Raw genomic sequence first — 12,580 nt, forward strand, 5'->3', positions numbered from 1 at the left:
TATTCAGCAGTATTGAAAATTAAACGTACCAGCAACCGCATTAAAGCCTGTTTAAACCGCTACTGCATGGCTCATGTACCGGCGACATTTGCATATATTCACGACAGTCAGAATCTGCTGACAAAACCCACATGATACCCTTTTCTCGCTTGGCTCCCCTCTACTGTATACCTCCATGGATGCAGACAATCAGAGCGTATTGAGCAGGAAAGGGGGTTTCATTGCTTTTGTTTATTTTATTCTTTTTATTTAGGTGTTTATGAGATGTGTTCATGTTATCATGGTAGGAAGTCAGGGGAAGTTATGTACCTCGGCTTTTTATTTTCACTGCGTCCACTTTGCAATTGTTCCTATTACTTTTTTTTCTTTTCCGTAAGGGTGCCACAGAGTAGATGAAGGGTTGTGGGTTCCATTTTTCTATTATTTATTGAAACGGGCTTCTCTATTCATTGACCTTTCCTTTGTTTTTGTGTTTCCAACAACTTCGACTAGATAATTTTTTTTTCTTTGACTGCATCTGTCCATATGTTTGATTGTTGTTTGGTGCGTGGGGATGCGCCATCGGCATGTATGAAACCATGCCCCCTGCCATATACCAAAGGCCCTTTTCCAGAAGGATATTACACGCCTTGATCGATGATAACTGATATCAAATTCTTCTCCTGAATTTAACCTGTTTAACGACGAATACTCTTAAGCCGAATATGGCGTTGAGTGGGTTTATTTATCAACTAAAGAACACTTTGCTAAAAAACAACGCGCGGTATCTTCAGGCGCAGATTGTGTAGGCACCAGTCCTTCCATGGCAAAGTTTTGCTGTTTGAAGTTTGCAAAGGACCCAGTCCCGCTAGTTATATGTCCTGATCGCTCGACCAGCCGCGCGTGTAAAAAAAAATAAAAAATAAAAGAAAGAAAGTAGCCAGACGTAAACAAAACCGAGAAAAACGAATGAATCGGTTATGATAGAATGGGAAGCGCTGAGGCTCCCAGGTAGAGGGCGCAGAAAGCAACGGCTACCTGGTAGACGACCAAGGGCGAACCGGGCTGATAAGCTATTTACGCCCAATTCCTAGAAAGGGGTTTGTCAGTATAGGAATCGGTACCGCAAGACGGTATACCAAAGCTCTCACCAAGAGACGGGGAATGTTCCCCAGGGAGCATTGCCAGTAAGACGGTTCCATGCGCCAACCGAGAAATCAAGATCATTCGGCCCACAGCCCATACAGGTATCTGCAACTCTAACGACGACGGTTTTACCATTCGACTTGTTTCTAGCTCTGATACTTTTCCTGCAATAGGGGGAGTTGTGCCGGCTCTTCATGAAAGAGTTGCTGATGGCGACAATCATATCACCGTCCCCGTGTTTCTGGCCGCAAGAACCGAACGCGCCCAATTGCTGATATACGGTTCCTCTACCTTGCCTGTTCGCCTTGTCAACAGCCAAACTGGCTTATATCTGCTGTGAAAAGAAAGGAGGCTCACATATCACGAGCCTTGAGCTCAGACAGAGCTTCAGGCTCCGGAGCTGGCGCTGCCAGAGTCACGCCGGCACAGGCTGAGAGAACGAAGACACAAGCACGAGCAAAGAGCATGGTGAATATGGTATTGCTGCTAAGATTGTCTGAGTAGATGAACTGGTTGATTGTTCTTTTTGCGGGTTGAGCAATGCTTCGGGACGGGGCCCATGGGGGAATTTATAAATTCTGACTCGGGGCACTGCTGCGACTTGACCGTGCGAACCACGCAGTATTGCTGCCGGGATATTCGAAAAGAGAGGTTCCTTTGAGATGCAGGACGGATTGTTCCAACCAACAAACCGACAGATGCTGCAGGCAAACCGTGCGGATGCAAAGCTCGGGGACTGGATTTGCCATAACCCCCATGATACTATATCGTAGCGATATCCCTTGATTCGTCCGCAATAGGGTCAGGATTCTTCGCAAATCCCCTCACGATAATACGAAAGGAATCGCGACGGAGAAGATTGAACGTTGCGAGGCTTGTCCCCTTTTAGGCAGCGAGGCAGGGGTTGCGAGATCCTCTCGAGGCAGGTATCTTGTCAGGAAGGCCCTCTGACAGCTGGTTTCGATCGAGTCTGAGCCCCGCAAGATGTCACCATTCAGGATGGTGTCACATATGGCCAGCTGTCAGAATGGTTACATGAAGGGAATGATATCCTAGAGCATATGGGAATAGACCCTGGTCCCATTGTCTGAGAAAAAACAAGCACATAGACAATAGAACCTTCCCGGATAATGGGATTATTAACTGCAGATAACGCATTCAGTATCGTAGCACCAAAATCACTTCGAACTCTTAGATAGTATGGGGTGTAGCGCTTCAGAGTCCTTGTCGAAGTGAAAGGTTTGGATCAACATTTGGAATGCCCCTGGTCCTGCATCCCGAAGATAGTTCCGGATATTGACCTGAGATTTGGCACAGATATCGAACCAAACCGACGAACATCTTTCCCGCCGGCTAGAAACCCGGGGTTTGGTATATTGATACACCCGGGCGTTTATTCACTGTAACCCTGAACCTTTCATTCGCCGACGGGGGAATTGTATCTGGAGAAGCCAATCTTTGAAAAGCAAGAGCTTGTGATGGCAATGAAGCAACCCAAGTGTTGTACAGGATCTGAGGGAAAATGGTTCTTTCTCTTTGTTGAAAAAAGCAAAGGAACCCGACGAGTAACCACTACACCATAGTAGCTGTATGACTCGAACAAAATCATCAGGCAGTGAAGCTGATGGACTTGGGAGAAATCACATACAATAAAAGTGTATGGAGCATGAGCGCAACACGCGGTGGAGCTGGACCTAGAGAATCGATGGCGGCGCTGTTTCTTGTCTGTAGCGATGTTGGATATCAATGCACGATCAAAACAATAACGACGTGCTCTAGGAACCCGTTGGGGAGTTACTGGTGCGACACCGTAGTTCATGACTGCAAGAAGATCCCGGGGTACTTCTATGTATGGGTGTACTGTACATCGGGGAATATCCGGGACACGGACTCAAAAGGCGCCGTTGTCACCAAATTTCTTTTTATGGCGGGACGCGTACATACATGTCTGCAGTGAGTCCACGCGAGAAGCCTCGAATCATTCCACCAGGAGTCGCTTTGGGGAGATATGGCTGCTCGGCGATTATTCTCTCCCCTTTTCAAGACAGAGGCGGAAAAAAGAAAAGCCAAACGACGAGCATTGTCATCAACAGCTCACAAATTAAATATCAAGTAAATAAAAGCACTGCACCCCAGCCGTAGAACTCCATCGCCCATAAATCTGAATATGACTGAAGCCGCGGAAACCCGGATAAAAATACACAGCGATTGAACGCCAAACGCAAGTCTTGATAATACCTGAATAGGCAAAAACGGGAGCAAAAGAAAATAACCATGGCGGGTAAGGGGCGGCTTTCTTGCAAGCTCGTTGGTCCAGGAAGTGCGAATTCGTCCCGAACCGTCACCCATGTTGGTTCAGGGGTCATGGTGTTGGGTCGGGCATCACCGTGTGATGACTTTCTCCAAATGTACTCTCAGCTATTTGCTGGCTCTATCAACTTCCTCCTTCGATTCTTTCGAATACGCTTTTTGGAGATGTTTTGTAGCCTTGCCGTCGATCTCTAGAGTGAAGAGGATATCCCGGATCTGTACCCCAGCACCACGTTCCTTGTCTTCGCGCCATTCACCCAGTCGCTTTCCAGGCGGCGCTCGAATTCCATTGACCAGTCCACCAGGCTTTCCAGAGCTGGGCCCCGCAGATCCGACTCCTGGTTTTGCACGAGGCGTAGAGAAGCTAGTCCTAGAGGTGGATGTGGCGCCTGAGCTACTCAACCACGAGTACGTCTTCTTGCCTCCGAATCGCGATGTGCTGAGGCCCCCAGTCGCCATACGAGCGGTCTCCACTGCATGCTGATGCTGGACTGCATCGTTGACTTTGGCCTCGGCCTTTTTCAGCTCCTTTTTGGTTTTCTTTTCAACATCCGGAGCCTTTTCACCGGCCGGTTCGGTGCTAGTCGTTCCACCGGGAGTAGATGCTCCGATGGAGCCTGCCCTGCCAGTATCACCGCTAAGGATTGCATCGGTATTGCGCTTGACTCGCTTCGTGGCACGGCCTTCCTCGTACGACCCATCTTTTTCAATTAACCTGCGACTTTTCATTGCGAGGGTGTTGGGAAACGTGATCTTTCTAGGGTCGCTGGCAGCATCATTCATTGTAGAGACCTGGTCTGTAGAAAGGCGTAAGTATCAAAGTAAGGTCAAGTCTACTCTTTCCATGCTGGACTGATATACGTACGCTTTTGGGAAGTCCCATTTGTGGAGATTGCAATACCTCCGCCCAGCCCGCCAACGGTTGTCTTTTGATTGTTTCCTTGGGCCAAGTCACTCCATTCAAGCGGGACGGCGCCGTGAGAGTAAGTCCGCCGATGCCTTGCAAGGACGGCAGCCTGTTCGACGACTGCGCGCAAGCGTTCTTCGCAAGCCAACGAAACCAATGATATTATGTCACCTAGCGGTGCATCTGTTGTCAACACCGGCTTCCCGGTCCTAACTACTGAATTACCGTCAGGGCCAACGACCTCGATCGGAACTACGGGACGATTTGGGAAGGGCCGGAAAAAGCCCGCCGACGGCATGCGAACTCCTAGGTCGGTTCCCTGTTTCTGTAGTCTCTCGCCCAAGGGAGCGGTTTGCAGAAAGGCTGCCTGCAGATGGTACTGGTCACGTCGACTGGCGGTGGTGTCCTCTCGCAATTTTGCATCTTCAAGGCTTGTCTGGGTCGCAGGCTGGGTGCCTATTAGAGGAGTCGACGGCGGAACCGAGGGTTGCTTGAAGGACGATTCATTGAAGCTATTTCCCGCGGACACGGTTGGTGACGGTAGCGACGTGAAGGAGATGGACGTGTTGAGTTGAGGACGCGGTGGTTGAGAAGAATTTGCCGGGGTAGTGCCATAGCCACTGGTCAGAAACGCTTCTTCTTCCCGCACGTCGATTCCGGAAGAGGCTAAAACATCGGTTAACTCTGCAGCATCAGTCGGTTTCGTATCAGCGGGTCGCGAGGGAGGGCCCATCGACCCCGGCGGCGGCGGCGCGGACGGATGGGCGGTGATTGGCATCAGGTTTGGCGTCGCGTTGAGGGGAGCGCCATTGACGGGACTTCCGGTCTGGGGTAGCTGCAAAGTGCCGAAGCCGGACGATGGATACAGCGGCTGCGCTTGCGGCTGTGGCAGGGGAGAGAGACGCTGTCGCTTCGCAGGGGGGCCAAGATTGTTGGCGGCCGGTGGAGGGACGACCGGCGAGGGCGACGGGCTCGAGGCGGGGGGGGAGAAGGAGGACTGCGAGGGGAGCTGGTGAGACTGGGTCTGCGCCATGGCGGGCTGGCGGCGGCAGCAAGCGCAGCCTAGCTAGGGGATGTCTGTGGCTGCGAGGGCCAGTCGTCAAGGCGAGGATTCAGTGAGCGATGATGGGGAGGTGAGGAGAGGAGCTCCGGTCAAGCAGTGGGCTCTGCATGCATCAGGCTTGCCTGGCGAGCACGCTCATCGCAGACGGGGGGGACACGGCATGTAACCAGTAGTTAGCTCTGGATGTATTCTCTGTCTTTTGTCTTTTGTCTTCTGTTCTCTGCTCTCTGTCTTCTTGTCTTCTTGTCTTCCTGTATCTCTTGTCTCTTGTTCTGTTTCTCTTTGAAGCAAAAACGCGCGACGTCCGTTTTGGGACAGGGCGACACGTGATGTGCTGATGTCAGCAGGCGAGAATTCGAGATGAAGAGCAACGAAGATAGTTATATAGCGAAGATACAACTGAGAATATCTATCAGAGCAACATATCTCTTCCTGCTCAGTCCGCTGACCCCTCGCCATGGCCGCAAAGCGCAAGGCCGCGGCTCTTTCGGCCGGCCACGATGACGAGCCCGTTGACCCGTCCGACGAGCTGCTCTTCAACTGTCTCGGCGGCGGGAACGAAGTCGGGCGGTCATGCCATATCATCCAGTACAAGGGCAAGACAGTCATGGTGCGTGGTGGCTTGGACCCTTGCTGGCTTGTTGTTTCTTGTGCTGACTCTGTCGGTAGCTCGACGCCGGCATGCATCCCGCGAAAGAGGGCTTTGCTGCTCTGCCCTTCTTCGACGAGTTCGACCTCAGTACAGTCGATGTCCTTCTTGTGAGCCAGTACGTTACTTGTTCGAGTTTTCTTGCCCGTCAGATGCTACGTTTTGGAGCGTGGATGCGAGTGTATTGGACCCATTGGAAGCGTCCTTGGGGGTGCTCAAGAGGACAAGTCGTCTTTGCTCCGGCCTACAAATGTCTCTCCTTTCTCCTGCCATCTCTGGAGCATGTATATCAGAATCAAATTAAAAAATTATATCCCATTCTTCTCCATCGTGGGCCTTTCTTGTATCTGTATACTGGTCGGATATCCGGCCATTCCTCTTGTTGTCTCCAAGGCTCGCTCGCCAGACCACGCCCATGGCCTTCATCGTCTGCTAATACATGCTGTTGCTAGTTTCCATTTGGACCACTCCGCCGCCCTCCCCTACGTCCTCAGCAAGACGAATTTCAAGGGCCGGATCTTCATGACCCATGCCACGAAAGCAATCTACAAATGGCTAATCCAGGACAACGTCCGAGTGAGCAACACCTCGTCCTCGTCCGACCAGCGAACCACGCTCTACACCGAACAGGATCACCTGTCCACGCTCCCTCTGATCGAAGCCATCGACTTCAATACCACCCACACCATCAACAGCATCCGGATAACCCCCTTCCCTGCTGGCCACGTGCTGGGTGCCGCCATGTTTCTCATCTCCATCGCGGGCTTGAACATCCTATTTACAGGCGACTACTCCCGCGAGGAGGACCGTCATCTCATCTCCGCTGAGGTCCCAAAGGGCATTAAAATAGACGTTTTGATCGCCGAATCAACTTTTGGCATTTCGTCCAGTCCGCCCCGACTGGAGCGTGAAACCGCACTCATGAAGTCAGTCACCAGTATCCTAAACCGAGGTGGACGAGTATTGATGCCCGTCTTCGCCTTGGGACGGGCGCAAGAGTTACTCCTGATTCTGGACGAATACTGGAGCCGGCACCCGGACCTGCAGAAGGTGCCAATCTTTTATATCGGAAACATGGCTCGAAGGTGTATGGTCGTGTACCAAACCTACATTGGAGCTATGAATGACAACATCAAACGGCTTTTCCGGGAGCGCATGGCCGAAGCGGAAGCAAAGGGGGACAAGAGTACAACTGCTGGCCCGTGGGATTTCAAATTCGTGAGAAGTGTCAGAAATCTGGAGCGCTTCGACGATGTGGGCGGATGCGTCATGCTGGCGTCTCCTGGTATGTTGCAGACCGGAACTAGTCGCGAACTGTTGGAGCGATGGGCCCCCAGTGAGCGCAACGGTGTCATCATGACTGGCTACAGCGTGGAGGGAACCATGGGCAAACAGATTCTCAATGAACCCGAGCAGATTCCGGCAGTGATGAGTGCTAGAACCGGCATTGGCCTAGGCCGCGGCCGAATACCCGACGGTGATGACGAGCAAAAGGTCATGATCCCACGCCGGTGTACGGTGGAAGAGATTAGTTTTGCAGCCCATGTAGATGGCGTGGAAAACCGTGAATTCATTGAAGCAGTCGCTGCACCCGTCGTGGTAAGTTCCGTCATATATGGCCCAAACTGTGTGATCGAATTGATTTCTAATTTGGAGTAGATCCTGGTTCACGGTGAAAAGCATCAAATGATGAGGCTCAAATCTAAACTCCTCAGTTTAAACGCAGAAAAGACGGTCAAGGTCAAAATTTACTCGCCCTCCAATTGTGAAGAGATTCGAATTCCGTTTACTGTGGACAAGATTGCCAAAGTGGTCGGTCGGCTTGCAGAAACCTCACCTCCCACTGCAGACTACGACGATTCGCGACTCATGAACGGCGTGCTTGTGCAAAATGGGTTTCAGCTATCAATGATGGCACCAGAAGACTTGCGTGAGTATGCTGGTTTGACAACAACCACCATCACATGTAAACAACACATCACATTAGGAACAGCTAGTATAGAGCTCATCAAGTGGGCGCTGGAAGGCACCTTTGGATCGATAGAAGAAATTGGGACGCAGCGTCGAGAGATGGGCGCCAACGGCCACACAGCCAAGGAGGACCACAACGCGACCGCTGCAAAGGAAGAAGCGGACGAGGAAATTCCCTTCGATGAAACCGTCGCCTATCTTATCATGGGCTGCGTTATTCTTAAATATAGCCCAAGGACCAAGGCGATCGAGCTTGAGTGGGAGGGCAATTTGATGAACGACGGAGTTGCGGATGCTGTGATGGCGGTCCTCTTGACCGTCGAGAGCAGTCCAGCCGCTGTTAAACGTATGTTGTGACCCTTTTTTCTGTTTCCTCCATCGACAAGGACTGATAGTTGCATAGGTTCAAGCAAAAAGCACCATCATGCACACCACGCACCCGAACTACCAAATCCCCATTCCTATCTCACCCCTGAAGAGCGGTTTGCTCGTTTGCTGATGCTTCTCGAAGCACAGTTTGGACCAAATATTGCGCCAATCGAGAGACCAAAGATTACCCGACCCTCTACCAATCACCATACCAATGGAACCGCGGCCGCCAAATCCGAACCAGACGCAAGCGGGCAGGATGCAGAACGGCAGCCAGACGAGGATGAAGACATTGAGGACCTCGAAGAAGCGGAATTGGTCCGGCTGCAGGCGCTCGGCATCCCGGTCCCGGGGATTGAGATCAAGGTGGACAAGCACGTCGCCCGCGTGTGGCTGGAAACGCTGGAGGTTGAGTGCCCGTACGCCGTGCTAAGAGACCGGGTACGAGTGGTGGTGGAGCGTGCGGTCGAGACTGTTGCGGATCTATGGAGTTCCAAGGCGGCCTCACCTCGAAAAGCTGACGTGCATGGAAAGACTCGTGCAGGAGAGGCGGCTGAGGTCGGAGTCGAACTGGAAATGAAGCCCGTATTGGCTGTGAAAATGTGAACTTGCCGTGCTCCTTGTTGTTGTTGATGCCTTTGCCTGGATCGATTTGTTGCTTTGTTGGGGGGGCGGGCGCTTTCACCGGAGTTAGGGCTTCACGCATACGATTTCTCTCCCATTTAGCTTAGCATACGCTGCTGTTGGACTGTTGGGCGGGTCACTAGGCGCATATCACTTGCTTTAACGTGCCTTTGGAGCATCACGCGGCGGATGGATCGGGGATTTGTATGTACGGAGTATGTACTATAGCTTTCCATGATACCATTTTAGAACTACAGCACAATGCGTCTTGCCCTCTTAGCACCTCGGTGAAGAATCCAAGAAGCTGTGGGACGTCTTGCTGTTTCTTTTCCATGTAGGATAAACGCCGGTTTCACCGCACCCTTCTCACATGGGCGACGAGATCACCCTCGACGAAGCAATGGAACGCAGAATTGTATCAGCTGCCGTAGGCACGGACATCAGTCGCATTCGGCTGCACGCCAACGAGCATATCCTTCAGCTTGAAGGGCACCAGGAAAGGTCCCCGGTCCCTGTTTTTGATATCATCCTGGGAAAAGGAAACACGCCGGAATCGGGACCCGGCCTATCGGTAGGGACTTGGGCGTTTCGCAGTCGGAGAAACGAGGATGATTCCGTGCGTCAACGGCGCTGGTTGACACGAGGCTTGTGATGCCGGTTGCAGGGATCCGTGGCCATCGCTGCCGACGTGCAAAACAGTAAACCTGCAGCACCGTTGCGCAACCGTCCCTGGTGGAATGCACTGCAGCCTGAGTGTTTTGCCCGTGCCAAAGCCGGGGGTGCTGTGCGCAGCTTCTGCCGCCTGTGATTGATGCTCAGGCCTCTCGCTTTCCCGCTTTTTGCAGATGCGGTCTCGCATGGTCTCAGATTCTCAGCAGGACGCACCGGACAGGCCCAGAGCCGGTTCCCAAGCGGCGAGGTCCAAAAGGCAGCCGTTCGGATAGACGGACGGCGTGCAGGAACGGACGGATCTAGCATGCGGGAATGCAGATTCCCTTTCCTGCATGCTCATCTCGCTTCCATTGATCATTCTAGCGCATCCCAGCCAGCATCAGCATCAGGAGCGCCATGCGCGCGAACACTCCAGCAGCCCGGGCCTCTGGGAGAACTCTGGGCTCGGCTTTGCTGTCATTTCACGACCATGTGGGCCGTTTTCCCGTCCCCGTTGCTTTTTCGTTTCATGCCGGACAGCCTCGTGGAGAAGAGATGTCAAGCGGCCGACCAGGAAGTTGGAACTGCTGGGCCCAGTGCTGGACACGCGAGATGAAGGGGCCTTCTGCGCGGCGCTGGCACTCTTTGGATGAGGAATCAAGCGCAGACTCAGACTCTCGCTCGGCTGCAAAGCAAGCCCAAAGTCTAGTTGCTCTTAACTTCACCACTTGGCTGAGCTTGCCACGGCCGCCAGCCAGGACCGCAAGAGCCACTGGGCGGCGGCAATGCATGCGACTGCCCTGGCACTTTGGCGAGAAGCGTCTCTCTCCACGGCCTGTGTTATATTAAATACGGCGATGAGGAACCCGTCGGCCTCGCTCAAGGCCTCGTCAAGCCGGGAGCAGGATCGACCTCTGCAACGCTTTAGCCCAGCAGCATCACAAGCAGCAGCCTTTGCTCCAAGTCCCCCTCTAGCATGGCGGAATCCCAGGGCAGCGTGAAGGACGTGGTTGGTGACGTTGGTTTTGCCCGCTGCTCAGATATCGCTTGCATCATTGCTGACCGGCTCTAGCATGCCATCACCGTCCAGACTCGGGTGCACGTCGCAGGGAACACCGCTTACACCCAGGCGATGCTGAAGGAGCCGCCTAATCCTCGGTCGTGGAACAGCCTGGCCCTCTTTGCCGCATCTCTGGTGGGCTTCCTGTGCTCGACCATGAACGGCTATGACGGCTCTCTATACAACTCGATTGCCGCAAACGAGTTATTCTTGGAATACTTCAAGGGTTCAAACAAGGGCATCTGGGCTGGCATTGTTTCGTCCATGTATCAGATTGGAGGTATCGCAGCGCTGCCGTTCGTCGGGCCCGTCAATGATTCCTGGGGGCGTCGAGCGGGTATGTTTACTGGTGCCGCTATCGTTATTCTCGGGACCGTCGTCTCTTCCACCGTTACTGGAGGCAATGTTGGCCAGTTCATGGGCGGTCGGTTTATCCTGGGATTTGGCGTCGCGATCACCTCGACGGCTGGCCCAATGTATGTCACCGAAGTTTCCCATCCAGCATATCGCGGCATAACGACTGCCTTCCTGAACACATTCTGGTACGTTCTGCGTTTAATAGTAGAAAAGCCCATTGTTGAATCTGCAATCTAGGTTTACGGGCTCCATCCTTGCCAGTGGTGTAGCCCGTGGTGCTAGCGATATCGGTGGCCATGCTGCTTGGAGGATACCTCTCTGGCTCCAATTGCTCTTCTCCGGCATTATTGCTATTTGCTCTTTCGCCATACCTGAATCTCCGAGATGGCTCTATGTCCGCGACAAGAAGGATAAAGCCAAAGCCATGCTTGTCAAATACCATGGCCAGGGGAATTCAGAGAGCGCATGGGTTGAGCTCCAGCTTGCTGAGTATGATGAATATCTCAATATGAGCGGCACAGATAAATGCTGGTGGGATTATACGGCATTGTTTAAAACCGCTGTTGCAAGGTACCGTATCTTCTGCAGCTGCTGTGTCGTCATATTCGGTCAATGGGCTGGCAACGGTATATCCTCACCGCCTGTGTCTACCATATCCTGCTAACAAGAATAATTCTACCAGCCGTGCTTTCATACTTTATGTCCGCTGTACTTGAATCTGCAGGCATCTCGGGCACCGTTCCCCAACTCAACATCATCCTTATCAACTCTTGCCAACAATTCATCTGGGCCCTCGTCGGTGCTAGTCTTGTTGACCGTGTTGGCCGTCGCCCCCTCTTACTGTTCGCCAACATTGGCTGTTGCGTGGTCTGGCTTTGTATTTGCATTACGAGCTCCGAATTTGCAAGACATGGCGGCACAAAGGACTCCCCCGGAACTTCTCCTGCTGCTGGAACGGCGACGTTGGCGTTTATCTTTATTTTCGGTGCGGTGTTCTCTATTGGCTTCACGCCGCTGCAGGGATTATATCCCGTTGAAGTGCTTTCATTCGAGATGCGTGCCAAAGGAATGGCTTTTCAAAACTTGGCTCTTAATGCTGGTATGTGCCCGTATCCCTATTCTTCCTGGCCTCGACGCTAATCCACGGTCGTTGAAGCCATGCTCCTTAACCAGTTTGCCTGGCCCGTGTCTCTAGAGCACATTGGGTGGTATACATACATTATCTTCTGCGTCTGGTGCGCAGTCCAAGCCGTTGTCATCTATTTTTTTATCCCAGAGACGAAGAATTCCACTGTAAGTTCTAGTTCCGCACGTTTTTCTGCTTCAGCCGGAAACAATTCTAATCACCCTGATTTCACAGCTCGAAGAACTTGACGTAATGTTCAACTCGCCCAACCCAGTGAAATATTCTACGAGAAAAAAGCAGCTTGATTTAGATGGTTGTGGCAATGTTGTAAAAGTCGAATTCGAAGGATAGCTTTCTACGACAAATGG

The 12,580-nt window shown here is 52.3% G+C and overlaps 4 protein-coding genes across 4 annotated transcripts; 2 read left to right on the forward strand and 2 right to left on the reverse strand.

Annotated features, from left to right (window-relative positions):
- Window positions 1-1,056: 1,056 nt before the first annotated feature.
- On the reverse strand, window positions 1,057-1,592 carry UREG_02936 (uncharacterized protein; the record flags this gene model as incomplete). Its single annotated transcript, XM_002543374.1, has 3 exons — window positions 1,057-1,069; window positions 1,131-1,421; window positions 1,483-1,592. The coding sequence occupies 3 exons, from the start codon at window positions 1,590-1,592 to the stop codon at window positions 1,057-1,059; spliced, it is 414 nt and encodes a 137-aa protein (XP_002543420.1).
- Window positions 1,593-3,543: 1,951 nt separating this feature from the next.
- UREG_02937 (uncharacterized protein) lies at window positions 3,544-5,120 on the reverse strand (the record flags this gene model as incomplete). Its single annotated transcript, XM_002543375.1, has 2 exons — window positions 3,544-4,232; window positions 4,301-5,120. 2 exons carry the CDS (start codon window positions 5,118-5,120, stop codon window positions 3,544-3,546), a joined length of 1,509 nt encoding a protein of 502 aa, XP_002543421.1.
- A 742-nt stretch (window positions 5,121-5,862) lies between these two features.
- Window positions 5,863-9,000, forward strand: UREG_02938 (uncharacterized protein; the record flags this gene model as incomplete). The annotated part of the gene is made up of 5 exons (XM_002543376.1): window positions 5,863-6,015; window positions 6,075-6,172; window positions 6,507-7,653; window positions 7,714-8,371; window positions 8,429-9,000. The coding sequence occupies 5 exons, from the start codon at window positions 5,863-5,865 to the stop codon at window positions 8,998-9,000; spliced, it is 2,628 nt and encodes an 875-aa protein (XP_002543422.1).
- Window positions 9,001-10,645: 1,645 nt separating this feature from the next.
- UREG_02939 (uncharacterized protein) lies at window positions 10,646-12,563 on the forward strand (the record flags this gene model as incomplete). Its single annotated transcript, XM_002543377.1, is given in 7 exon segments — window positions 10,646-10,678; window positions 10,742-11,271; window positions 11,324-11,656; window positions 11,675-11,712; window positions 11,811-12,185; window positions 12,363-12,379; window positions 12,447-12,563. 7 exon segments carry the CDS (start codon window positions 10,646-10,648, stop codon window positions 12,561-12,563), a joined length of 1,443 nt encoding a protein of 480 aa, XP_002543423.1.
- Between the last annotated feature and the right edge of the window lie 17 nt (window positions 12,564-12,580).

Source organism: Uncinocarpus reesii, genomic scaffold (assembly GCF_000003515.1).
Source record: "Uncinocarpus reesii 1704 scaffold_1 genomic scaffold, whole genome shotgun sequence".
Lineage (NCBI taxonomy): Eukaryota > Fungi > Ascomycota > Eurotiomycetes > Onygenales > Onygenaceae > Uncinocarpus > Uncinocarpus reesii.